The sequence below is a fragment of the Anolis sagrei genome, chromosome X, assembly GCF_037176765.1.
Source record: "Anolis sagrei isolate rAnoSag1 chromosome X, rAnoSag1.mat, whole genome shotgun sequence".
Lineage (NCBI taxonomy): Eukaryota > Metazoa > Chordata > Lepidosauria > Squamata > Dactyloidae > Anolis > Anolis sagrei.
This window is the reverse complement of record NC_090034.1, coordinates 94,430,061-94,458,033: the sequence shown is the minus strand read 5'-3', so window position 1 is coordinate 94,458,033 and position 27,973 is coordinate 94,430,061. Positions and strand designations below refer to the sequence as shown.

At 40.3% G+C, this 27,973-nt stretch overlaps 1 protein-coding gene across 5 annotated transcripts; it reads left to right on the top strand.

The window, feature by feature from the left end:
- The first annotated feature begins 4,033 nt into the window (after positions 1 to 4,033).
- On the top strand, positions 4,034 to 19,873 carry LOC132781029 (phospholipase A2 inhibitor gamma subunit B-like). Of its 5 annotated transcripts, XM_067460826.1 has the most exons (8): positions 4,112 to 4,344; positions 4,437 to 4,542; positions 11,327 to 11,443; positions 12,596 to 12,713; positions 14,227 to 14,343; positions 14,505 to 14,657; positions 16,840 to 16,980; positions 19,394 to 19,873. In XM_067460826.1, the coding sequence occupies exons 4-8, from the start codon at positions 12,665 to 12,667 to the stop codon at positions 19,579 to 19,581; spliced, it is 648 nt and encodes a 215-aa protein (XP_067316927.1). In that variant the 5' UTR covers positions 4,112 to 4,344; positions 4,437 to 4,542; positions 11,327 to 11,443; positions 12,596 to 12,664; the 3' UTR covers positions 19,582 to 19,873. The 5 variants fall into 5 exon arrangements, with proteins under 5 accessions (XP_067316929.1, XP_067316927.1, XP_067316925.1 ...); XM_067460828.1 differs by lacking the exons at positions 4,112 to 4,344; positions 4,437 to 4,542 and adding an exon at positions 4,034 to 4,103; XM_067460824.1 differs by lacking the exon at positions 4,437 to 4,542.
- The last annotated feature ends 8,100 nt before the right edge of the window (positions 19,874 to 27,973 follow it).

Genomic DNA, 27,973 nt, shown 5'->3' with positions numbered 1-27,973 from the left:
TTCAAACCAGGAACAGATTTTCTTTATTATTAAAAATGTTTTTTTATAAAACTTTGAAAATTTGCCAAAAATCTGTGGAGAAGTCAAAGATTATTAAATCCGATGAGCTAACAGTGATCCATGTGTTCTACCACTGTAGCAAGATTAATCAGGATTGGTCTAAAAATGAGGGAAGGAGAATCCCCTGAAGTTTACCCAGTGCCAGTGCTTTTTTCCTACTGCACATACGTGTCCGCATTAACGAATCAATTTGGAAGTTTCAATTTTTAAAAAAATCATTCAGAAGTGACTTTGGAATCGAACCACCAGCACCCCCTACATCCGAAATGAGTTTTGAACCATTTATTTGGATCAACCAAGCCTACTTTCCATATCCTCAGATTTTGCATCTATAGATTCAACCATGAAAAATATTACCAAAGGACATATAAGGGGCACCATTTTACTACACAGTTGTATCTTATATGACTTGCGAATCCATGGATCTTGATATTCATAATAGATCCCAGGACCAAATCCCAGTGGATACCATGACCCCAGTGTATTATAAAGGTATCTGTAATCCTTGCAACATGGGAACTACTAATATTTAGTAAAATTGTAGGGCTGGGCGGTTTCGTTTCGTAATTTCGTAATTCGTTAAAAATTCATTATTTTTTTTTATAACGAAGCGATTTTGAACCATTCAGGAGCATCTAAAAAACGAAACGAATTTTTCAATTCGTTTCGTAATTGTTTCGTATTCGTTTCGTATTCGTTTTGAAATCGTTTCGAAATCGTTTCGTTATTATTTCCGCATGTCTGGGGCAAGTTTTATAGCTGTTGTTTGTTTAATCAGTGAAAAAAAATTATAAATATCACACCAACAGTCAACAACAGAGGGAGAGGGAAGCTTCAGAAGTTCCCCCTGTCCCATTTGGAGGTTTTTTAGCGTATTTCGCGGTCACGTCCGCCATTAACGAATCGATTCGTATTCATTTCGTATTCGTTTCGTATTGTTTCGTAATTTTACGAAATTTCGTAAATTTCGAACTTTTTTAAAGAAAAATTTCGGAATTCATTTAAATATCGAAACGCAAAAAACCCCAAAAAACGAATTGAGTTTAGAAACAAATTTTTCTGTGGTTGCCTAGCCCTATAAAATTGTGCACTTCTTCTCAGACTTCTAAAACATGGTTGGGTAGGGTGTAATGAAAGGTCATGGAGTTGGGCCAACTCTATCTGCCCTCAAGAAAAAAGTGCCCTAAAACATAACTATAGCCTTTGCAAGGGATTCACATCTGCAACATGCCAGGTTTATGTTCTCTTGGCTTCCTACCAGTGTTTTTGCTATCTACACAAAACGTTTATCTTTATGATAGGAAACACTTGTTTCTTCCCCATGAAATGGAAGCCAGGCAAGTCTGATTCTGAAGCCAACAAGATTGTTTCTCCCCACTCCTCCAAGGCTGGTTATAAATTCAATTCATGATTTATATATATTAAGCCCACATTCAACAATTTTGTCCTATTTTCCTAAGCTCTTTTTTCCATATGGAGATGACAAGGATAAATAACACCTTGGCTAAATAACGCATGCAAAGATCTATCAGTCTCCACACAGGAGCCCCCAGTGGTGCAGTGGGTTAAACCCTTGTGCTGGCAGGACTGAAGACCAACAGGTCGCAGGTTCGAATCCGGGGAGAGCGTAGATGAGCTCCCTCTGTCAGCTCCAGCTCCTCATATGGGAACATGAGAGAAGCCTCCCACAAAGGTGGTAAAACATCAAAAACATCTGGGCATCCCCTAGGCAACGTCCTTGCAGACGGGCAATTCTCTCACATCAGAAACGACTTGCAGTTTCTCAAGTCGCTCCTGACATGAAAAAAAAAGTCTCCATACAGAATCCTCCTGGTAACAACAGTCAATTGATATGAACCAGGAAAATAAACTATAGTTGAAAGTTTCAAAGATAGTTTGCCTTTCTAATGGGACTCCTAGGCCCCTTCTACACAGCTGTATAAAATCCAGATTATTTGCTTTGAACTGGATTATATGGCAGTGTAGACTCAGATAATCCAGTTCAAAGCAGATAATGTGGATTATCTGCCTTGATATTCTGGATTATATGGCCGTGTAGAAGGGCCCCTAGAGAGGTATACTAATTTTCTATTCAATAAGTGCTAAATGTTTTGGGTTTTTTTTTTTTTGTAAAGGGTTAGGGTTAGAGCATTCTGAACTCCATCAACAATGGAATTGAACCAAACTTGGCACACAGAACTCCCATGACCAACAGAAAATACTAGAAGGGTTTGGTGGGCAGTGACCTTGAGTTTTGGAGTTGTAGTTCACCTACATCCAGAGAGAACTGTGGACTCAACCAAGGATGGATCTGAACCAAACTTGGCATGAATACTCAATATGCCCTAATGTGAACACTGGTGGAGTTTGGTGAAAATACACCTTGACATTTGGGAGTTGTAGTTGGCGGGATTTATAGTTCACCAACAATTAAAGAGCATTCTGAACCCCACCAATGATAGAATTGGGCCAAATTTCCCACACAGAACCCCCACACCTTGAAGGCACTTGATGGTGTGAGCCTCATGCGCTCACCTTCACTCACAGATGTGCAGCACACTGCCATGCATCGAACATGCCTGCTCTCCCCTCTCCGCTTGGGGTCTCAGAAACAGCGGGGGCCCCTTGGCTGAGAGGCCAGCTAATTATAGCGGAGGATGGCTTTCCATGGGAGGATTTGTCGTCTCTTTCCAAAAAGGAAAAGAAGGACATGCGTAGAGATCTTCAGTCTTCTCTGCCAAAGGGGTTTCTAAGACCATCAGAAATATGTGTTTTTTGATGGTCTTTGGCAACCCCTCTGAAACCCTCTTGCAACTCCCCCAGGTGTTCCAACTCTCAGGTTGAGAAACGCTGCTATAGAGTAAGGCCTCTTCTACACTGCCATATATTCCAGATTATCAAATCAGATGATCCACATTTTCTGCTTTGAACTGGATCAGATGAGTCTACACTGACATTTAATCCAGATCAAAGCAGATAATCTGGATTTTATATGACAGTGTAAAGGGGCCTAAGGCTATAAAGAAGATTCTAATATATATATTTTAAATAGTTTAAATGGTTATTTTTATATTGACAAACCTTACCAAGAACAATCCTAGGTAGGTGAGACTTTATCCTAATTCTACATATAAAACGTTAATAAAAGAGTTGCACAGTAAGAAGCATTTTCTGCACAAAAAGGTTTTCTACAAAAAACACTGAAATTGTGTTTTGTTTGCAGAAAATGCTGATATTTTTGCACCAAGGTGCATTTTTGCTGAATACAATTCCCTACGTTATTGTCACAACAGATCCGAGGCAACTACAAGAAACTTTACATTAATAATATAGACAATTCTGGACAAGGGATGATGGGAAACCTTTTCTTTCTCCTCTGGATTTCAGCCTGAAAGACCCAGGAAAGGTTAAAAGAGGGTAGATGTAAACAAGTCAGACGAATGCTATTAGCTAATATCCTTCTTGAAAATTTTGTTAAACCACTAGTATTAACTTTGAATTTCCTGGCTTTGTCAATCAGTAGGCAATGTGTAAATTAGCTTATATTCTACTCTAAGTAAAGGTAAAAGTTTTCCCCTTGACATTAAGTCTAGTTGGTCGTGCTCATTTCAATTTCTAAGCCAAAGAGCTGGCGTTGTGCGCAGACACCTCCTAGGTCATGTGTCCAGCATGACTGCATAGAATGACATTACCTTCCTGTCAAGGCGGTACCTATTGTATGTTTTTGAACTGCTAGGTTGGCAGAAGCTGGGGCTAACAGCGGGAGCTCACCTTGCTCCCTGGATTTGAACCACCGACCTTTCGGTCAGCAATTTCAGCAGCTCAGCGGTTTAACCCACTGTACCACCAGGACATTCTATTCAACTCAAATATATTTTCCTCTGCCGCTGAATATGACACTTTAATCCTGCTTGCAGTGAAAGTGCTATAAATAACTCCAGCATTTCGGAGACCTCAGGAAGCCAAATGCTGCTTTCCACCCCCTAAGGCGTGTCGAAGAGTCTCCCTCCGGGTGTTTATCAACAACCTTACATTCAGAGCAGGTGAAACCTCTTCTTAAAAAGAGATAAAAGTCACATGAGACATGACAGCTGCCAAATTTTCTTCATGACCGCCTGGTGATACACAAACATCAGGGGCCACTTTCAAGGAAGGCAACTCTTGCGAGAAACTGCCGGCAATTTTACGTTGAGTGCTTTATGACTTCCGTTTTTTGTTTCCTGTCCAGTAAAATGGGCTGTTGGAATGGTCTGAGCCACGAGGAGGAAGGATTTGATCAAGAAGGTACAGGGACTTTGGGGAGGGAGCTGGGATGAGATATTTTGCCTCCCAGGGAGGGAGATAAGGTGGTGCCCCAACTCCCTTTCCATTTACAGAAGCTGTCAAGACTGGCGTGTTGAATCTGACTTCAACACTAGTCACAAGAGAGGGTTTTTTATTCCTCCAGTGCACTTGAGGGCAGCAAGTTGACATGTCCAGAAGGTTTGTATTATGTGTGTGTGTCTTGAGAGAGGGAAAGAGTAGACTGGAGCACACACAGCTCTCCTCTTCCATATAAGGAACTATCCAGGGCACAAGGGAGGTGGGTGAGGAGCACTACCAGTGCTTCCCACAACAACCTGCTGGTGTTTATCATTGAGGCAATCACCTCTCTCTGCCTAACAGCAGGGCAAGTCCCTGGATAGCAGTAGGATATGCACCAGAGACCACAAAAACATAAATTTGCCTGGTAAAGGGTTTACATCCTATACTCCAACTGCCCAATTTTGGCAGGAAGAATATGTTCTTCCATCCTAACTACTTTTAAAATGTTCCACTTTCTCTTCCCTCCACCCACTTTACACTTTATCCTTGGCTTACACCAGTTGCTGCAAACTAAGGGCCCGTCCAGACAGTACTTTTATCCCAGGAGCTTCCACAGCAAACAGGAAAGTGGCCAGACGTTGTTCCCTGTAAGCAATCACTACAAAAGGCAAGAAACATGAGATTTCCAGGTACAGGAATATCATAGTTTTAAGCCGAATATCCATATCTTTGGATGTCTGTATGTCCCTGCATTCGGAAATCACAGATTTTTTTTATCTAGGTTTGTTCCCTGGGTTTTAGATGTTTGTTCCTGATTGGTTGGTTCCTAAAAAGAAAGTGACACTTGACTAGAAGTGAGACAGGGCCTTCTCAGTGGTGACCCCTCGGCTATGGAACCCCCTTTCTGGGGACATTAGATTGGCCCCCTCCCTCTTAACATTTTGGAAAAGAGTCAAGACTTGGTTGTTTGAGCAAGCATTTGAAAATGCAAGGTAAAAGACATAGGAATTGGAACGATGGAACGACGAGATGTGACAATGTTTTTTTTATTAAGAGACCCAAATTATTTTATTTAACTGTTTTGTATTGATTATGGTTATTGCTTTTGTTCGTTGATGTGCTGTGGGCTTAGCCTCATGTAAGCTGCACCGAGTCCCTTGGGGAGATGGTAGCGGGGTACAAATAAAGTTTTATTATTATTATATTATTATTATTATCTATGTTTAAATATTCTTGTTATGGTTTTATATTATGTGTTAATGTTTTTGAATGTTTTATGGTGTTTTTGGGCATCGAATTGTTGCCATTGTAAACTGACCTGAGTCGCCTGACGGCTGAGAAGGGTGGTATACAAATACAGTAAAGAAATAATAATAAATAAATAGAAGGCAAAAATTTTGTTTGTGTGCCGGAAACTTCATCAAGCGTGTAGAGGACATGTTTTTTTTTCTGTCCAGGACAAAGTTATGGCCCCCTAATCCATGTTGTATATCTTTTTACAAGAAAAGCAATCTGGAGCAACCACATATAACCCAGAAACAGCACCCTGTTGTTTGATGCCACAAGTACACAACCAAATCTGTCTGGATAGATGGCCAGGCAGGAAGGCTCTAAAAAGTGTCAATAATGACAAAATTCTGTTCCTGCCTTGAAAGCGTGTGTTCCTGTTTGATTGTGTAGTGCTGACTGAGGCAGAAGTGGTCCTACCCTGTAAACTTTGTTTGTGTGGCAGATACTTCATGAAATGTCTAGAAGGCACAGTTTCTCCGACCAGGACAAATAACAGAACTTTTGCAATAATGTGCTGCAGTGATTCTCCACATATCCACATCTTGCGTTTTTAGAAAACTGCCAAAGTTTCTGGTGGCTATCTTGGGAGCCTCTAAATCTTGCAACAAAGCATCAATTTTGGATAACAGAGGCAGAAAGCCTGGCACCAACAGGTCTGTATGGGGACCTCTTCCGAAGACCTGGGATTTTTTGCCCCTGTCTAAAACCTGTAATTTAGTGCTGTTTGGAAGCGCCCTAAGGGTCCTTCCATACAGCCATATAACCCAGAATATCAAGGCAGATAATCCACAATATCTGCTTTGAATTGGGTTATCTGAGTCTGCACTGCCATATATCTCAGGTCAAAGCAGATGATGTGGGATTTTATTCAGCTGTATGGAAGGTGTCTAAAATCAATGTGGAAAGGAGTTTAGAAACTCAGTATCAGGAAGAGGACAGGAAAGGGACAGACATTTGCCTGGATGTTAACATCCTCACAAAATCCGAGGTACATCCATACTGCAGAATGAATGTAGTTTGACCCTACTTGTAACTGCCATGGCTCGATGCTGTGCAATCCTGGGTGCTGATGTTTGGTGATGCACCAGAACCCTTTAGCAGATAATCTATATAAATAAAAATGTAATGTTCGTTTGTGATACCATCAGAACTCAAAAACCACTGGGGGAATTGACACCAAATTTGGACACAAGACACCTAACAACCCAATGTATGTCCTCCACTCAAAAAAACTGATTTTGTCATTTGGGAATTGTCGTTGCTGGGATTTATAGTTTACCTACAATCAAAGAGCATTCTGAACTCCACCAATGATGGAATAGGGGCAAACTTAGCACACAGGGCTCCCATGACCAACAGAAAAAACTGGAAGGGTTTGGTGGACATTGACCTTGAGTTTGGGAATTGTAGTTCACCCGCATCCAGAGAGCACTGTGGACTCAAATAATGATGGATCTGGACCAAACTAGGCACAAATATTCCATATACCCAAATATGAACACAGATGGAGTTTAAAGGAAATAGACCTTGACATTTGGGAGTTGTAGTTGCTGGGATTTATAGTTCACCTACAATCAAAGTGCATGCTGAACCTCATCAATGAGAGAATTGGGGCAAACTTCCCACACAGAACCCCCATACTTAGGGCCATCCAGTCCAACTCTCTTCGCCAGGGCAAGAAAACATAATCAAAGTCCTCCTGACAAAGAACCAGCCAGCCATAGATATAGATAGATAGATATGATTCACACACAGAGAGATATAGTAGCATAGATTTGAAAGGGACCCCTAAAGAAGGACAATGATATGCTGCATGTTCCAGAGTAGGCAAACTGGACAATCTCCACATCAACACTGACAAAGAAACAAGAAATACTGTTTACCCACAGGCATAAAGACATTACATATATCGGAAACCAACACTTTCTAATTACTTTATTTTCCAGATCAGTAGACTGGGCCACAGCAACGCGTGGCAGGGGACTGCTAGTGCCTTATAAAGCTATAATTCCCATGAGCCATGGCAATTAAAGTGGGGTCAAACTGCATCAATTCTACAGTGTAGATGCACCCATAGTTTTCATCTGTGAAATACTGGAGAGTTCTCTGCATTTTTGTTCAACTGGAGGAAATAATCCTTATATATTTGCAAGTTTGGTTATGTGTTTAGCTTGCCTACACAATACTTCTCTGCAAAATTGGACTTCCCCCTTTTTCAGTATTTTCGGTTTTCATATAATTTACGCCAGAATAAACATGCAATCCTTGGTCACGAGGTTCGCAGAGGGTTACGTTTTTCTCATGCTTGTCAAGTGCTGACTAATCCTATTCAAATTTACTGCATGGAATTTCCCTTCCTACATGCAAAGCATTCTGAAGGACATTCTCTTTCGGTTATACATACTTGTCAGTCCATAGTATTCACTTCCAAGTGGAAAACCTTAATGGCCTGAAGCACAACAGAGCCCTTTTAAAAGAAATGCATTAATTTGGTGTACTGTGGGACCTAGCCTCATATTTTTTCCCCTGGTGCATGTGGTTGAATCACCATTTCCCAGCAAGGGGGGACCCAAGTTATTTGGTCACCTGAGGCAGAGAACCAAATTGCAAAATGGCAGTACAAAGTTGCAAAGAGCTAAATACAACCTCACTGCAAGTACAGAGGGTGAGTACCTCAGTATCCTTTCTCTGCATCTTTTTCTTCATTGTTTGTTATGAGTTAATGTTCTTCAAAGCACCTAAAAGCAGTAAGTTAGCTTATAGGGTGGAAGTAAATCTATAGGGAAGGTGCACAAAATACAACTCACAGGTTGCTTGGGGATACAGAGACTTTTTAAGACACCTGAATAATTCCAAATAGCATATGTAATGCACAGATATCTATTCCAAATACCCCTATGGGTAGGGGTATTTTTTTTGTACATTTGGCAATTTTAGACCAAATAGTGTCCTTCCTTTTTTTAAAAGAAGGTAAACAGGAAATGACTTCTGGTTACTTCCTATTACTAAACTGAAAGCCTCTGCTGGAGCTCAAGTAGTCCTGGGATGTCAAATAATGGGGAACAGGATCCAGGCTAATCCATTTACTGGGCAATGTGGAACTTTTTTTTTTGTTTACAAAAAATGAAGTGGTGGGCATCGCCAAGATCTTCTTCAAGGATTTATTTATTTATCATGTCAGAAACAAATTGAGGGTACAGTTATAATGTGTGTGCATTTTTTTAAAAAAACACACACACAAACAAAGTTTAAAACTTTGCATTATACTAGATTTTCTTTGACCAGAAGCTGGCCACTTGGAGTGCCTCGGGTGTCACTGTGAGAAGGTCCTCCATTGTGCATGTGGCAGGGCTCAGGCTGCATTGTAGTAAGTGGTTTGTGGTTTGCTCTTCTCCACACTCGTATGTCGTGGACTCCACTTTGTAGCCCCCTTTCTTAAGGTTAGCTCTGCATCTTGTGGTCCCAGTGCAGTCTGTTCAGCACCTTCCAAGTCGCTGAGTTCTCTGTGTGCCCAGGAGGGGGTTTTTCATCCAGTATCAGCCATGGATTGAGGTTCCAGGTTTTAGCCTGCCAATTTTGGACTCTTGTTTGCTGAGATGTTCCTGCAAGTATCTCTGTATGTCTTAGAAAGCTGTTTCTTCATTTAAGGAATTGGCCTGCTGACTAATATCCAAACAGAGGGTGGGCCAGAGATGTCAATGCCTTGATTCTTTCATTACTGGCTGCTACTTTGCGACAGATGTCAGGTGGTGCAATACTGGCTAAACAGTATCATTTCTCCAATGCTGTAGCATCTAGACTTCCTGTGATAATGCAGCATGTCTCATTAAGAGCCACACTCGCTGTTTTAATGTGAGGAGATGTATTCCACATTGGGCATGCATATTCACAGCAGAATAGCAAAGCGCAAGGGCTGATGTCTTCACTGTGTCTAGTTGTGATCCCCAGGTTGTGCCACTATGCTTTTGTATGATATTATTTCTAGCACCCACTTTTTGCTTGATATCCAAGCAGTGCTTCTTGTAAGTCAGAGCATGGTCCAGAGTAACTCTCTGATATTTTGTTGTGGTGCAATGCTCTAGTGGGATTCCTTCCCTGGTAATCGTCAGGGCTTGAGATGCTTCTCTGTTCTTAAGATGAAAAGCACATGTCTGCATTTTAGATGGATTAGGAATCAGCTGGTTTCCCCTGTAATAGACAGTAAGAGCACCTAAAGCTTTAGAGAGCTTCTGTTCAAACATTTCAAAGCTTCCTCTTGAGTGGTGACAGAATGATTGTCAGCATAGATGAAAATCTCTGTCACTTCTGGCAGTGGCTGGTCATTTGTGTAAATGTTAAACATTGATGGAGCAAGCACACTCCCCCCTGAAGCAGGACATTCTTCTTTGTAGACGACTGATTCTCTCACACCAAAAGCGACTTGCAGTACTTCAGTGATTATAAGACATCACTTTTCTACAGTTGCATACCATACTCCAGGATTTTCTCTCTTGTAGGGATGAGAATCTTCATTTATTTCCTTATTGCACATGCAAAAGGAACGTTTCAGTTTATTCTGTGCTGAGAATATTATAAGCATTTTTTCTTATGGATTTTTTCCCTCTTATGTATTTATGTTCTGTCACTCGCTGGGCCTATAACAGCTGTACTTTTCTATAGGACATATACTTTAAGCCCAGCGTGAATCCAAGGGTGCCTCAAAGAGAGGTTCTGAGGGATTTTTCTGAAGTAATGGTCTTTAGGGTCTTTGATGATACAACAAAGTCTTTATTATGGAACAAACAACAAATCTTCAATGCTTCAAACAACACTTCAAGACTTTCTTAGTCTAGTTCCTCAATGGACTGATACCTGACTTTAATTAACTGTACTTTCTCTGTAGGAAAAACCCCTTTTAACCTCTCCCAGGCTGTTTACTATCTATGCCTCATCGGTGTGGGTCCTACTACTGATTCCAAATGCGTCTGGGTATCGAGTAGACCTACCAGCCGAGGCTTGTAGATATTTCAGAGTTCCGTGGATCTGTAGTGCTGTCCTCCCTCAGATAATTCTTTGAAAACTTCAGGGCTGTTTTCCCTCTGATTGCTGTGAGGCTGAGAGGCTGTGAGCTCTCAGCCAGAGCCTTGGGATCTTTTCCCTGGAATTTCCGTTTCTGTTTCCCCAAATGTTCTTGGGAAAAGAAGCTTTTCTATGGGACGAGCTGGTCTACGTCCTATAGTTTAGTTTCTTTATGAGAGACTGCCCAAAAAATGGCTCCTTTCCCTCCCAGAGCCCTGAACAAGGCGCGGAACCAAAGCTTAATTATGATGGACAGGAGGCCTGTCCTATGACTGCAAACAGATAACAGAAAGAAAATAAAGTTGGAGCTCCTGGTACAGCCGTATCAGCACACTTTGTCATGAGTAGGGATTTTTTTGCACAGAAAATGTGTGTGTGTGTTGTATCAACAATTTTGACAAAAAAGTCCCTCAATATTTTTGACCAAAACCAACAACATTTTTGCACAACAGCCAATGTTTTTTGCTATTGCTGATGGCTCTGATGTCAAAAAAGAAAACCATGAAGTTGAAAAATATTAGAGCAATGATCAGGGTGAATTTTCTCCCCAATGGAGTAACTCAAAATATTAAATTCGGATCTCATAGAAAATTACTTTCTATTTTGTTAATAGAGTTGAAATGTTATTGCCTGGATTTCACGACTCTCTGGGCTTGTCTACATGGGCATGAAAACCCAGATTCACCCTAAATTGGCCCCTGGCTGTCCTCACAACATTGCTGCATGCCTGGTATCATGAGTTATACTGTGTTTAAACAGCTGTGCCCCACACCAGGGTAGAGTTGAAGTATCCTGTGACTCCGGAACAGTCCAGACAGTTGGACTGTGTACAATTTGGGCCAATCTGCTTTCTGGAAGGGACCCCAGACTTATACTGACTTAACCAGGATATCATCATCACCTCCTTTTCCCTACAATCATCAGTGCAGGGAAAGAGCAATGGATCATGTCCAAGTTGCCACTGCTGCTTCTTGCTGGCTGCAGAGCTTTGGATGAGCTCCTGGCCATCATGAGTGCCTTATTCTGACTTCAAAAGAGGAGGGATTATCTGCCTTCTTTTTCCTGTCATGTGGGCACCTCTGCTGATGTCAGAATGGAGTCCTCATGATGGTCTGGAGCTCACATAGTTCTCTGCAGCTGGCTGGAAGTGAAGATAGTCTCAGGAGAGGATTAGAGAGGATGATCCCTGCCAAATTCCTATGCCTCCCACTCTGTTTTCTAATAATAATAATAATAATAATAATAATAATAATAATAATGTGTTGTTGAAAGTTTTCATGGCTGGAACCATTGGGTTGCTGTGAGTTTTTTAGACTGTATGGCCATGTTCCAGCAGCATTCTCTCCTGATGTTTCACCTGCATCTGTGGCTGGCATCTTCAGAGGTTTTGTTGGCAGTGAAGCAAATGGAGAGTGTATATATATATATATATACACGCCATCCCCTGCCACGTGTTGCTGTGGCCCACATGGGGGTTCTGTGTGGGAGGTTTGGCCCAATTCTATCGTTGGTGAGATTCAAAATGCTCTGTGATTGTAGGTGAACTATAAATCCCAGCAACTACGACTTCCAAATGCCAAGATTCTATTTCCCCCAAACTCCACCAGTGTTCACATTTGGGCATATTGAGTATTCTTGTAGAGTTTGGTCCAGATCCATCATTGTTTGAGTCCACAGTGATCTCTGGATGTAGGTGAACTCCAAAACCAAAGGACACTGCCCATCAAACCCTTCCAGTATTTTCTGTTGGTCATGACAGAACTGTGTGCCAAGTTTGGTTCATTTCCATCGTTGGTGAGGTTAAGAATGTTCTTTGATTGTAGGTGAACTATAAATGGTTGTTAGGTCTCTTTCACCCTTCATCTTTTTGTGGTCACTTCAGGCCATAGAATTTGCTTCATTGAAGTTTTAGACCTGGGCCTTCGACTGGACATCTCACATCAGCAGCAGCATGAATACTCTCTTGGTACTGTTCCTCTGCACTCTGCTTCCAACTTTGGGTAAGATCTCATTGATAACTGACTTAAAGTGGGTTCAGTTATTAAATGCTGTTATGTCCCCTCCCCCAGTCTCCATAGGCATATATTAACATTCAAAAAAAGCCATATGTTTATGCCGATGTTATTGGAAGACTAGTACAATTATCAAGAGACAGGCACAGAATTAGCTTCCAATGGAGAAAAGGAGTTGTAAGTTTTACTTTCGTTTTGAGTCTTCAAACATTCAAGCTCTTTTGGAGCCAAACATTAGGAGAAATCCATTTAATTCAACCAGAAATCATTCCATTCTGTTTCTTAACATGATATGATTTTAAAGAAAAAACAATACATACTTTATACATATTTTATGATGGTATGTCTTCTTCAAAGAACTGTGGAAGAAGAAGAGACGTGGAAGGTGATACATCCTGCTTCACACATCAACTGAGAACATGTTGTTCCATGAGTGTAGCTATTAGCTAGCTGGAGGGAAGAAGGGCAAAATGAAGTCATTGCATCCCCATATATGTATATATTTAAAATCACTTGTAGGTAGTAAAATTTATATAGGTGGCATTTACTTCATTCCCCCCCCCCCCCCCCCCCATTTATGGTCTCTGTCTAATAACATACATTGTTGGATGTCAACAGTAGAAAACTAGCAAAAGAAGACTCTCTATGGACAGTTTCTGGGAAAAAAATTCAGAGCAAAACTGACAAGGAAAAAAACATGAATGTGGCTCACAAATGGAACTTTGAAAAAGAAGATGGAGAGCCTGATTCTCTCAGACCAAGAACGAGCAATTAGAACTGATGTCATCAAAGCCAGAATTGGAAAGTTGATTACAGATTCCAAATGTAGACTCTGCAAGGAAGCAGACAAAATGATGGATAACATACTGAGCTGCTGCAAGAAGATCGTGCAGACGGACTATAAGCAGAGGCAGAATACCGTTGCTCAGATGATCCACTGGAACTTGTGCCACAAATACCATCTGCCTGTGATAAAAAAAAACTGGTGGGATCCCAAGCCTGAAAAGGTTGCACAAAATGAACATGTCAAACTTCTCTGGGACTTCTGAATTCAAACTGACAGAACTTTGGAGCACAATACTTCTGACCTCAAACTCATGGTAACAAACAAAGTATGGATCATCAATGTTGCAATCCCAGGTGACAGCAGAATTGATGAGAAGCAACTGGAAAATCCTACATGATATAAGGATTTAAAGATAGAATTGCAAAGACTCTGGCACAAGCCAGTAAAGGTGGTCCCAGTGGTGCAGTGCCTAAAGTCCTTGGCCTGCACTTAAAAACAATCTGTACTGACAAATTTACCATCTGTCTGCTGCAAAAGGCCACCCTGATGGGTCTGTACACATTATTTGTTTATACATCACACAGTCCTAAACAACGTTGTGATCAAATACAAAAGTCAGCATAGTGATATTGTATGCTGTGCACTAATCTTGTTGTATATCAAATAATCACACTATATATACGTGTGTGTGTGTATTCTTTACTTTTCCTGAAGGTGCCTTCTTGGAATGTGAAACTTGTTTTGCTACCAGCAGCAATTGCACCGGAGGACTAGAGTTCTGTGAAGATGATGAAAATACCTGTGCTATTGGTATAACTGAAAAATCACAAGGTGAGAAAAAGGGAAATTAAATGAAGGCAAAAAGGTGATCCATTTGGGCAACCAGTATGGTCTAATTGGGTCAAGGTGAAGCATTAGATTAGAAATAAGGCTGTTAGATGCAGGTGAAGATTTTGTCACTACTGAATAGTAATCTCTATATTGTTCTGTAGGTGGAAAAATAGAGTTTACTGTAGAAAAGGGATGCTATTCCTCTGAGAACTGCACATCTAGATGGACATTGGTCACCTTTGGTCAAGGAGAATTCATCAGGAAGAGCGCCAACTGTTGCATGGAGGAAAACTGCAGTGCAGCCCTTTCTCATTGTAAGCATGACATATTGTATTTTCCCTCGAATTCCCCCTTTTCTGCCTTTGTATCATTGTGAATATGTGATGGTTGTGTCATAACAATGAGCGGAATGTCCAGGATTGTAAACCGGCATTCATTTACCACAGGCAATTATGAATTAATCCTCAAACAACCTGTTGTAGCTGTGGCCCCTTCCACACAGCTGAATAAAATCCCAGATTATCTATTTTGAATTGGAATATATGAATATATGGTGGTGTTGACTCAGATAAACCAGTTCAAAGCAGATATTGTGGGATTTTCTGCCTTGATATTCTGGTTTTATGGCTGTGTGGAAGGGACCCCAGACTTATACTGACTTAACCAGGAGGGATGTGTCAGCACAATAACCTTTTCAGATATTTTGCAAGGTACTGACTAATTCTACGACCCAGCATAAGATGTGGTTTATGATTACATAACCAGAGGTGTGTATCAACACAAGGACTTTTTCAGATGTTTTGCAAGGAGCTATGCAGTTATATGGGCCCTTCCACACAGCCCTATATCCTAGAATATCAAGTCAGGAAATCCTACATTATCTAAGTGTAGATTCAGATAACCCAGTTCAAAGCACATATCGTGGGATTTTCTGCCTTGATATTCTGGGATATAGGGCTGTGTGAAAGGGCTCTAACAGCCAGTGTGGCATAATGCTTTGAATGTTGGACTATGTGCTTTGAATGTTGGACTACAACTTTGGAAATCAGAGCTCAAATCCCTGATCGGTTTTGAAAACCAGTTTGTGATGTTGAGCAAGGTCGATGCCCACCAAACACTTCTATCAGAGAGTCATTTTAGGGAAATTATTTGGAAATGGCATGAGGGCATCTAATTCTGCCATATGCACTGTTTTCCCTCCAGGCTGTTCAACTTTCCTTGACGGAGAAGGTCCTGGAGTGGCCAGGGGTACACCAAGTTGGGTGTGTCACTTCTGTGATGAAATAAAAATAATGTGTAGTTCACGTTTGACCAGTCCACACACTGTCTTGCCAGAGAAAGAAAATATGCCATGCATATTATCAGTAAAGAACAAGAAATTTACTCTTCGCAATGCAGAGCAACATAAATACAATTATGTGAACAGTTGCATTGACTCATACGATGTCCTTTTAGAGAGATTAAAAATTGTCCTTTTTGTGTTCATATGAGAGACTGTCTTTCATCAGCCAAGAAGCAAATCAATCTCTCTTTCTCTGTCTGCAAAGCAAGTGGCCTGAATATGTAACTGTTGCCAAAATCCCCGGGCTCAGCTAGCTCTTTGGGCATGCCCCAACCAATCAGCTTCATGCCTTGCATTTTCAGTTAACACACACACAACTGATTTTATATGCTCCAATAACTTCTTCATTGTATTGTCGAAGGCTTTCATGGCCAGAATCACTGGGTTGTCGTGTGTTTTCCAGGCTGTATGGCCATGTTCCAGAAGCATTCTCTCCTGACGTTTAGCCTGCATCTGTGGCAGGCATTCTCAGAGGTTGTGTTTTCATGGACATGCGGAACATCTCTAGAGTCCAAAAAAGGAGAATATTTTCAAGTTATGTATTAAAAAGATGTTTTAGCAGCAGGGATAAGAATTATGTGGTCCTCCAGATTTTGCACTGCCTTTCCATCATCATAACCACCATAGTCAGTGGTGAGGAATCCTGTGAGTTCCAATCCAATAACATCTGGAAAGTTGCATACTGTTCTATAGTGTTGGGGGCACTATGTGTGTATGAACTAAGTTACCCTTATAGCAGCCTGTAAGTGAGTGTGAAATTTGTATTATGAATTTCTGACACAGCAAGGCAATTATTTATCCATTGTGATAGTAGAGATGGAAAAAAAATTTTTTTTAAAAAAAATGCATTATTTTGAGCATTGGGAACCCTTGATGAGAATAAACTTACACTGGCAAGAATATTCACAGTCAGGGATTCATTGTACGCAAAATTCACACATGGTGGTTTTTACACAAAACAACAAAAAGTATTTCTATGCAGTGATATTTTCTGTGTGGAAAATGCTTCTGCACATGTAGAAAATACTGTTTTCTGCACACAATGACCACATGCACATTTTGTGCAGAATTTTATCTGAATTTTGTATAAAAGCAATTATATTTCTATGTTATGCACCAGCAGTTTATGTCCCCTGCCTCCTTTTGTTTTCCAGTGCCACCAGTCAACACCACAGCCAATGGGAAGCGCTGTCCAGCCTGCTATTCTTTGTCAAAGCCCTGCTCACCAGCAGTAGTAAATTGTACTGGATCTGAGAACTACTGCGTGGATTTGATGACATATACATTACATACTGGTAATTCTGGCCTTATTAGTTTGTTGCATCATATGTTTTGATTTGCATTGTTTACTCCTTCCCTGACATACAGATTGATTTTCAGTTTTAGAAAAGAGGTTTTGGGATACGTGGAAGGTAGTTCTACTTGGCTTTGCTATAAATAAATACATTATAATAACACAAGGCCCCCAGTGGCACAGTGGGTTAAACCACTAAGCTGCTGAACTTGCTGACCAAAAAGTTAGCGGTTTGAATCCAAGGAGTGGGGTGAGCTCCCACTGTTAGCCCCAGCTTCTGCCAACCTAGCAGTTCATGCAAATGTGAGTAGATCAATATGGACCACCATGGTGGGAAGGTAACAGCACTCCATACATTCATACTGGCCATATGACCTAGGAGGTGTCTACAGACAACACCGGCTCTTCAGCTTAGAAATTGAGATGAGCACCACCACCCAGAGTTGAACACAACTAGACTTAATGTCAAGGGAAATCCTTTACCTTTACTTAACACACCATTTGATGTTTAAAAACATTTGATAGAAGCATTTGATGGTAAATAAAACCCACATAATATCTTGTACAGAAGATTTCAAATGAACAGCATCATGTAAAACAGAGAAAAGTAACCTCCAGATCATATGTCAGATGTATGGTCAATTAAGTCTGTAAGAGTTCCCCTTCTCTCCCACAGGCTTCTGCTCTTATCTCCAATCAGTGATGAGAGATAAGGGGTTTTTGCTCTTTTCTCCCTTTTTTTTTTTGCAAATAAGTTTTAAATATTGATAACAACAGAGTTTATGTCTTCTGTGTATGATTTAGCTTAAAACAAAACAAAAACTCCAAAGAGTAGAAATTTTAAACTTCTTTCATATTTGAACACTGTTTGTTAACTATATCAGGTCTGTCCCTGCTTTCTATGGAGTAAAAACAGATCTTAAACAACACACTATGTATTTACAATAGTATGTGGTTTAGCCCACAAAGGAGCTTGTTCCTGTTTGTATCGAAGGCACTGTGCAACATGACAGATTCCTTCTGAGATACTGACATGTTTATAGGAGTTGTAACCAGAAGTGTGGGAGCCCTCGGTGGTGCAGTGGGTTAAACCCTTGTGCCGGCAGGATTGCTGACCAACATGCGGAGACATGAGAGAAGGATGATAAAATATCAAACATCTGGGCATCCCCTGGGCAATGTCCTTGCAAACGGCTAAGTCTCTCCCATCAGAAGTGACTTACAGTTTCTCCAAAAACAAAACAAAAAACAAAAAAACAACGGAAGGGTGTGTATGTGTGTCTTGTGATTCTGTGCAAGAGCATGAGGTAGGAGGGCATGGAGTATATTGACAGACACAGAACTCATTTCAGCTTAATTTCTGTTGTGAAAAAGTATGTTTCCAGCCCTTGTGATCTATGAAGTGGTCAGAGCAATAGCAGAACCAAATGTCTCAAGCCAAAAGGTTGTGGTCAGATTCCCACTGGTGTAGCACATTATTAATAGACATTCCAAAATGTCATGCAACAGTGGTAAATGTGGGCAGGTCAAATCTGCAGGCCTCAAAAACAGTTGAAGGCTGCAGCACTTAGTTGGGTTATAATTCTTCACTCATTTCCTTCTCAAAGGAAGTGACAAGTGGTTTTAACATGTTTCTTTTTACCTTGAGATAGACTTCAAAAACAGCACCATTTTGGTAATTGATTCACAGTTCAAGACATACTGTTTGCAAAATTTGCACTTTTGTGAAAAACAGCACTAGTTTTCCACCTAAGAAATAGCAATTTTGTTCTAGAAATACTTTTTTATGTGAAGAGAACGCTGTTCGTTGCTTAAAGTGATGCTGTTTCCTTTGCAAAAATATTGTGCAAATTTTGCACTGATTAAAGTTTCTCATCAGTTCTGGATTCTCCTTGTCACTGAAAAAATCATTTTGATCTTTTTTCAAACATGCTTAACATGCCTACACCCGTAAGTAGTTTTTCTTCCTCTTGCCTATAATCTGTTGCACGTTAAGAGTATCCATTCTACACTACAATCAGGATGAGAGCAAAGAGAGAGAGAGAGAACAAATACATACATTCCAACTGACATTCTAAAGCCAACTAACTGTTCCTCATTGAGGATTGCAGACTTGGGCAGTGTGGGGTTAAATTCCAACAAAGATAACATCTCAATAATGGGCAATGCTTTTATTTGAACAGGGATCTCCTGGCTGGGAAGCAAAGCATTTCAGTGTAATAAATTATACATGTTTAGTTGCACTATTACCTAGAACAATATTTGCACTCTGGGAACAATATTTAGTGTTGTGCAATTTGTGTAAGTCCGATTTTGATAGTCATCGTAAAATGCCCAGAATCATTTGGGGTGAGTGGACTTTATTTTGTCGTATAACATGGAATTGAGATGCTTCTTTTTTCCCTCATGTTCAGAAAAGAGTATATACGTGAAGGGCTGCACAACAGAATCTACCTGTGCTGGATTACAAACTGGGATGTGGAACATTGTTGATACAGATGATAAAAAAGTTGACTGTAGACCAGCCGATCAAAGTTCTGCATTATCTGGATCACTCCTCTCTTCTATCTTTGGGTTCCTGCTATTCATAGTCCTCTTATAACACATTTTTTTCCAAGGACATTGTACTGAAGACCATTTCCTTCTCATTTCCAAAAGATTAAGCCCTATGTAGGCCACGATTTTCTTTTATCTTGGACATCTGTCTACAGGATCAACTCCGGTCAACTTCCTTGACTTTATTTTTTTCTGATTGGAACATTCCATTGTGTTACTGATTGTTGTAAAGAATATTAGGCCAGATTTGCTGTATCACACCAAAGACTTCAACATCCTCATTCTCAGTGTTGACAACCAGATACTTACAGACAGAAATGAATTTCTCATAAACTGTCCTCCACTCCTTGAATTCTTTTGTTCTGTGATCTATAATGTTATTAGTGAAAGTTCTTATCTATATTTCCATTCCATTATGAAGAAACAACAAAAGAGTTTTCTCCCTTTTCAAATTATGTAGAATTATATGTTCCCCATTCAATGCATCTATTTGGAAACAATGCATCCAAATGAGTTGCTGTGAGTTCTTTGGGCTGTATGGCCATGTTTCAGCAGCATTCTTTCCTAATGTTTTGCCTACATCTGTGCCTGGCATCTTCAGAGGTTCTGTTGACAGTGCGGTAGGTGGAGCATATATATATTCAGTTCTTGTGGGTTTTTTCGGGCTATATGACCATGTTCTAGAGGCATTTCTCCTGACGTTTCGCCTGCATCTATGGCAAGCTTGCTATAGATGCAGGCGAAACATCAGGAGAAATGCCTCTAGAACATGGCCATGTAGCCCGAAAAAACCCACAAGAACTGAGTGATTCCAGCCATGAAAGCCTTCGACAATACATATATATATTGTCAGAGTTTTGTAACTTTATCATTTCTGAAGTGACAATAAGTGATTATAAGAATCAGGACCATTCCAGAAGCTAGCATGAAGGACTCAACCACCTGGTTATTATTGAGTAATTTGCAAGCCAGGGTGGAGTAGCTGAAGAGTAATAAAAAAAGTGCAAGGTTCTATGTGGTTGCAGTGAGTTAAGAGAGTTGCTAAGCGAGTGTTGTTGCCAGAGTATTAAGCTTCTGGAGTTCAAGATACAGATGGCCCTTCCACACAGCCCTATATCCAGAATATTAAGGCAGAAAATCCCACATCTACTTTGAATTGGGTTATCAGAGTCCACACTCAGATAACTGCACATGTGTACTGATATGTCTTTATAGGTTGTATGTCAATTTACAACACAGAACTGATAATGATCTTGATTTTACAGGTGCTGAAGTAATGTGAGGTTTGAAAATGGACCCAGTGGAATACAGAGCAGTCATCAAGTTTCTTTACTTGAAAGGCCGCATACCAAAGGATATGTTTGATGAGATGAAAGAGGGTTATGGTGATGATTCCCCGTCACATGATGTAGTCAAGAACTGGCATTGTCAATTCAAATGTGGTCAGACTTCGGTGGAAACAGTTCCAATTCCAGGGTGACCCCACTCTGCTATTGATGAACACACCATTCAGCAAGTGGAGGTCACCATTTTGGAAAATTGTTGCATAATCATTCACCGCCTAGCCCAAAATGTCAAGATTAGTGTAGAGTCCATGGAAAAAATCATCCATTACCATCTTCGCATGCATAAGGTATCAGTTCGCTGGACCCCCTGGCTGTCCACACTTTTCCAGAAGCAGGAGTTGAATGTTCTCAGGGTCTATTGATGATGTGCCATGGAAACCAGGAGGACTTTTTCAATACACTAATCACACAGAATGAAAGCTGGGTCCATCACTATGATCTTGAGACTAAAGTCCAGTCGATACAATGGAAGCATCATGACTCACCACCTCCAAAGAAGGCATGGGCCCAACTTTCAGCAGGCAAGGTCATGCTAACAGTATTTTGGAATCCAACACTGAGTAGTATTGATGGATTTCCTAGCAAAGGGTGCCATGATCACTGGGGAATACTATACTTCACTGAGATGTGGTGTCCATCTTCTGCAAGACAATGCACCAGTTCACAACTCACATGTTGCCCAAATGGAAGCATGCTCTTGTGGCTTTGAAATACTACTGCATACCCCTTATTCACCCAACCTCGCACCATTGGACTCTTTCCAACAATGAAGTTATTTTTGAAGGACAAGCATTTTTTCAGATAATGAGATACTGATATCCGAAGTCACAACGTGGCTCTTGGAGCAACCTGTTGTCTTCTACAAGCAAGGTGTTTACAGTTGCTTAAAAAGATGGGAGAAGTGTGTGTCCCTAGGTGGCACCTATGTTGATAAGGACTAATAACTGGGCTAAGTTTCATTGTTCTCAGTCCACAGGAAATGGGCCAGGGGAAATCTTTAATGAACGCCCCTCTTATATACTATGGCGAAGGTATGAACTCATGGAGTCTAAAGTGTTGTAAAGAAGGGTTAGAAGAGAGTCAACAAACTCTGCTAAAAATTGTGTAAATATTGTATATAAAGTTTTTCTACAAAGGTACATGTGGTGATTGTCTCCTTTACCAGAGAAGGAGTGCTTCTGCAGAAAAAGGGGTTTGGCCTATTACTGTACAGAGAATACCAATGATTGTTGTGACATATATCTGTGGAATGCACACAAATACTTTAATCAAGAAGAAGTAGGTGTAACATGCATACATAAAAATCACTAAAAAGTTAAAATTCTAGGAAAATTGTGTATCAAAAGACAATGTCCCATACTCCCAAAGAATGGGGAGAAATCAATGTAGAATTTTAAAAATATATGATTAATTTGACATGGAGAAACTTTCATAACCCTACACAAATTAAATTGCAGGGGAGCAAAGTTTTTGTCAGTTCCTTCCTTTGAAATATATCCTACAGCTCTTGATATTCAATCGCTTATAGCGAGCAGAAGAGGATGCTGTCGGCCACTCTGTATAGTTAGATGCAAAAAAGTCCTAGGTTCAATTCCTGCCATCTCTGGGTACTAGCTATGAGGCAGATATATATATATATATATATTTGTAAAACAGTCACAACTCATTGTTAGTAAGCTAAAGTGACCTGAGATGTTTGGAAACTTCTTAATGAACTCTTTCTAGTGAAGTGAAGGAAGACATAAAGGAAAAGCAAAGAATCTATCTGTGTTGGATATGCTATCATATCGCTCTTTCGACAGTGTCTCAGAGATGGGGTAAGACAAAGTCAAAGTCAGATGGGAAAAGTGAGCTAGTTGAGCAAGGCAGCTGAGGGAAACTCTGAGCACGTGGTAATGATGGAAAAGGGTGACCTTTGGCTGCTCTCAGAAGAGGAAGGGAAAGAGGAAGATAATCATTTTAAAGAACAATGAAAGTTGGGTATACATTTGGACCTCTTGTATACATGGGTACTGCATCCATAGATTCAACCCACCATGCCTCAAAAATGTTTGGAAAAAATCCAAAAAGAAAACCTTCTTGTGCATCAAGCATTATGTTGTTCCTGTGCATGCCCTGATGTAGCCTCTGATCATTTCACAGACTCCCAAGGCCAGTGGTCCTTGACGTTCTGAATGCTGTGACCCCTTAATACAGTTTCTCATGCTGTGGTGTACCCCAACAATTATTTTGTTGCTACTTCATAACTGTAATTTTGCTGCTGTTATGAATCATAATGTAAATATCTGATTGCAGGATGTATTTTCATTCACTGGACCAAATTTGTGTCATTTGGGAGTTGTAGTTACTGGGATTTATAGTTCACCTACAATCAAAGAGCATTCTGAACTGCACTAGTGATGGAATTGAACCAAACTTGGCACACAGAACTCACATGGCCAACGGAAGATACTGGAAGGGTTTGGTGGGCATTGACGTTGGGTTTTGGAATTGTAGTTCACCTATTCATTTATTTATTTATTTACTTATTTAGAGCATTTATATATCCCATCCTTCTCGACCTCCAAGGAAGGACTCATGACAGCTACCAACAGGCAACAATTCTATGCCAACACAATATAAAACACCAATAAAATACAATACATAAAATGATTATAAATATACATTGAAACAATTCACCAGGTTAAAACATCATCCAGTTCAGTCCAAGTTGGGGTCCATAAAATCTCATCTTCACCAATAAAATCCGTCTATTCTGCGAATGCTTGCTCCCATAACCAGGATTCAAATTTCTTCCAAAAGGTTAGGAGGAAGGGGGAAGATCTTGTTGCGGTTTATTAGTCTATGTGGAAGCTACCCAGTAGTCTTCTCAGCCCCAGCCCTCTAGTTGAATCACACAGGGTCAGAGTAAAAGGAAAAACAAAATTTGCTCTTGAGTAGTCAGAAATAAATATGCAGCTTTACAAATTAGCCAGCCTTGAAAATAAACTTAGTCCATTGCAGAAAAATAACTCACACAAAAGTCCAATGCATTAAAATCATGCATTCTCTGCTTCTTCATTGGTGCAGGGAGTCTTGTAATAAATTGTTCAGGATCTTCAGCAAGTCCTGTAGTATAGAAGTCCCATCTGGTCTCTTCCTGATCATCTGATCACCATCTCTGAATACACTAGGAAACACTCCTCATGATATACTCCATGCAGGGAGTGGCTCAAGCTTAATTGCTTAATTGTCCAGATGTTCTTTCTCAACACGCACCCATACAGGCAATGATCCTTGTAAAAACTTAGCATACATATGCACATCCTGTAATAGATCTAACCTCCTTAGGGAGTGGTTCCACAGCCAAGGGGCCATCACGGAGAAGATCCTGCCTCTTGTCCCCAGCAAACACAACTGCAATGGCAGTGGGACCGAGAGCAGGGCCTCCCCAAATGATCTTAAGGTCCTCGATAGTTCATAGGGGGAGACACGTTGAACCATCGAACCATCAGTTTACCAGGCAGGTAAACTGGGCCAGAACCATTTAGGTCTTTATAGGTCTTTATAGGTCAAAACCAGCACTTTGAATTGTGCTCAGAAGCTAATAGGCAGCCAGTGGAACTGGTATAGCAAGGGAGTTGTGTACTCCGTGTGCCCTGTTCCTGTGAGCAGCCTGGCTGCCGAGCATTGGACTAGCTGGAGCTTCCAGGCAGTTTTCAGAGGCAACCCCACATAGAGTGCATTGCAGTAGTCTATCCTGGATGTAACCAGAGCATGGACCATCGTGGCCAAGTTAGACCTCTCAAGGTACAGGCGCAGCTGGCGCACAAGTTTTAATTGTGCGAAAGTTCCCCTGGCCACTGTACTGTGGACTCAAATAAAGATGGATCTGGACCAAACTTGGCATGAATATGTAGTAATGGGTGGATTAAAGTCAGTAAATGTACACATGCACATACACGCACAAATCCCAAATATGGTAACCTTGAACTCACCTATGACAGAACCCACAAATTCAATCATTTGAGGTTCAACAGAGTAATAAAATGACTCATATTTGTGGTAACTGAGCTCTTGTCCTTATTGCAACACATTTTTGTTTAAAAGATGAAATGGTTTTAGAGAGACAGTTGACTTTTCTATCAGGAAATCTAGAAAGAAGCAATTAATTTCTATCTGATGAAACGTTAGGATAAAAATGAAAATAGGACAAAGCATGTAGGAGAGGGAAGACTTCCATGGGATAATAGTGGCACAATGTAACTTCTGTATCAGTGGCTTTGTTTATCCATATCTCACAAAATGTGTCCTGCTACTTTAGAAATTTTCTGGGTCCACTTGCATGACTCTATAGAATTCTTGGGCCAGAAGTCATTATGATCCACAGATTCACATCCCTACACAAAATCACGGACTGTATCCCCCACAGATACAGGGACCAGACAGTACTTTGTTGTTAAAGTTCAGTGATTTTATCCAATTGCAGTTCTTACTTACTTACTTACTTACTTAGGTGATCCCTCGTTGTCCGAGGATGATGGTCCTCCAAGTGTAGTGTCTTGGTGGTGGGTCCGTAGGTGGCTGTGGAGCCCTATTCTTGATCTGCATCTTCTCCTGCAGTGAGGACATCAGTTTACAAGTGGGAGGTGGTCCCACTCAGGGTTGGCTTGACACATTTCTCCCTCTTGCCCTCCATTTGTGCCTCTCCAAATTCTGCAGCACTGCTGATCACAGCTGACCTCCAGCTAGAGTGCTCAAGGGCCAGGGCTTCCCAGTCTGTCTCTGTATCTATGCCATAGTGTTTAAGGTTGGCTTTTAGCCCATCTTTAAATATCTTTTCCTGTCCACCACATTACATTTCCCGTTCTTGAGTTGGAAGTATAGTAACTGCTTTGCAACATGGTGATCGGGCACTCAGACAACGTGGCCAGTCCAGCGGAGTTGATGGCATAGGAGCATCACTTCAATGCTGGTGGTCTTTGCTTCTTCCAGCACACTGACATTGCAATTCAAGATATTATGAAAAGGGATGGCTATATATCTGTTACACTAACATCCAATTATATGTGTATTTTATTTATATATTTGATGCATATCCTGCCTACTAGGCATGGTTAGGTCCAGTCGGAATCTTCATTATTTGGCATAAAGTTGGGAAAATTTCCTTTTTGAAGTGATTTTGAAGTAAGAAAACCTGGGAGTTCTTTGCCCTTCTGAAGCTTTTTTGCCATTTTTGTTTCAACTCATGAAGTGAGTCGGAAATTATTCAATGATTCAGCTTTCCCCCGCTTCTGGTCCCTGGCCTCGAGTTATAAAGGGAGAAGCATGAATTTGCTCTGCTTCTGTCTCAAGCCAGAAAAGTCAGCCAGTTTTAAACCCAGAGAAGCGAGTTATAAACGGGAGAAGCATGAATTTGCTCCGCTTCTGTCTCAAGCCAGAAAAGCCAGCCAGTTTTAAACCCAGAGAAGCGAGTTATAAACCAGAGAAGCATGAATTTGCGAGTTTCCTCTACTTGCTTTCTCCCTGCTCCTGGAGTAAAACAACTAATTTCAAAGTAAAGACCACACAATGAAACAGTAAATAACACTTTCAAACTATTAACAAAAGGATTCGGACGTCTCTGAAGGTTTGAAAAGTTTTGAACTTTTTTTCTGTGAAAATCAGAATTGACTTAAAATCGAACCACCGGCGCCCCCTACACCCGAAATGAGTTTTGAACAGCCTACCTTCTGAAATGGGATTTAAGACAATTGACAACACAATTTGCCTAGCTTCCAAGATCGGACAGCAACTGGTGCCTTTAGAATATTTAGACTCCAGTAAGCTAGCTATAAAACTCAAATTAATTTGGCAATGAGATGCCTGTTCTAAAAGAAGTGATTTTATGGGAAATAACTCTGCACACAGATGTCATCAACTGACATTATTTATTAAACATTCTGGGAAACAGAGTAAATTCAGATGTTTTTAAAAATGGAAAAAACTCACGGTTTATTCTAGCATTTCAGGAGAGGACACGAACTCCAAAGGCCCATTCTATCCCAAACTGAAGGCATCCATCAGTCCATTTGTACATAGAATTTCCTCCCATGGTGAGGACTCAGTTTTCTTCCATACCAATCATTTGGACTTGCCTCCTTAAGAGTAAAGGTTTGTCTATATATGGACTAAATAACAACAACAATAATTTTATTGATTAGTATTGATATCACAATACCAAACCAAACATCAACAAGGCTTGATAAGCCTTGATTACACTCTATGTCAGCGTTTCTCAACTTGGGGGTCGGGAACCCTGGGGGAAGTCACAAGGAGATGTCAGAGGGGTCATCATACTCTATGTAGTAAGTTAAAATAAGACACTTATAACAATACAGTAAATAATATCATAAAACTAAACATAGATATATTTCCTTATCACGCCTACATTTTACCCCAAGCAGCCCGACATGTTGTTTTGTTTAAATGAAACAAACTAAACAAAAATAATACTCATCTCATAGTGATTTTAATCCTGACATACATCTTTAACAATCCATTTACCACATGTATTTTTTTTTGGGGGGGCGGGGGAGTGGTTGATGTGTGTGGCATTAGTGGAATCATTACAAGCCCAATGCAGATTGGCAAAATATGGTGCCAAACAGAATATTTTTCATCAGTGTAAACAAGCTCCAAAAGGTACATAGGAGAATGAAGGGGTCAAGTCAAAAGTACACCAGTGGCGTACTATGGGCCAAGAGAACTGACATAAACCAGAAGTTGGTCAAAACAGATATCTCAATTATGTTTCACTTCTGGTTTATGATATACAATAGAGCTGGTGAACATGTTTGAAAATATAATTTAAAAGTGGTTAAGAAATCTCTTTCTAGAGTGTCAAGAAACTGTGGCAAAATCTTGGGCTGATGAAAATTTTCATGGTTCAAGATCAATTCTGAACAAAGTTTGCATGTGGATATTTTGCGCAGAAAAGAACAATATTTTTTTTAAAATTAAATAGTGTATTTTAAAAATAAATTTGAATGATTCAATTTTTAATTTTATTTATTATTATTATTATTAATAACAACAACAACAACAACAACAACAACTTTATTTATATTCTGC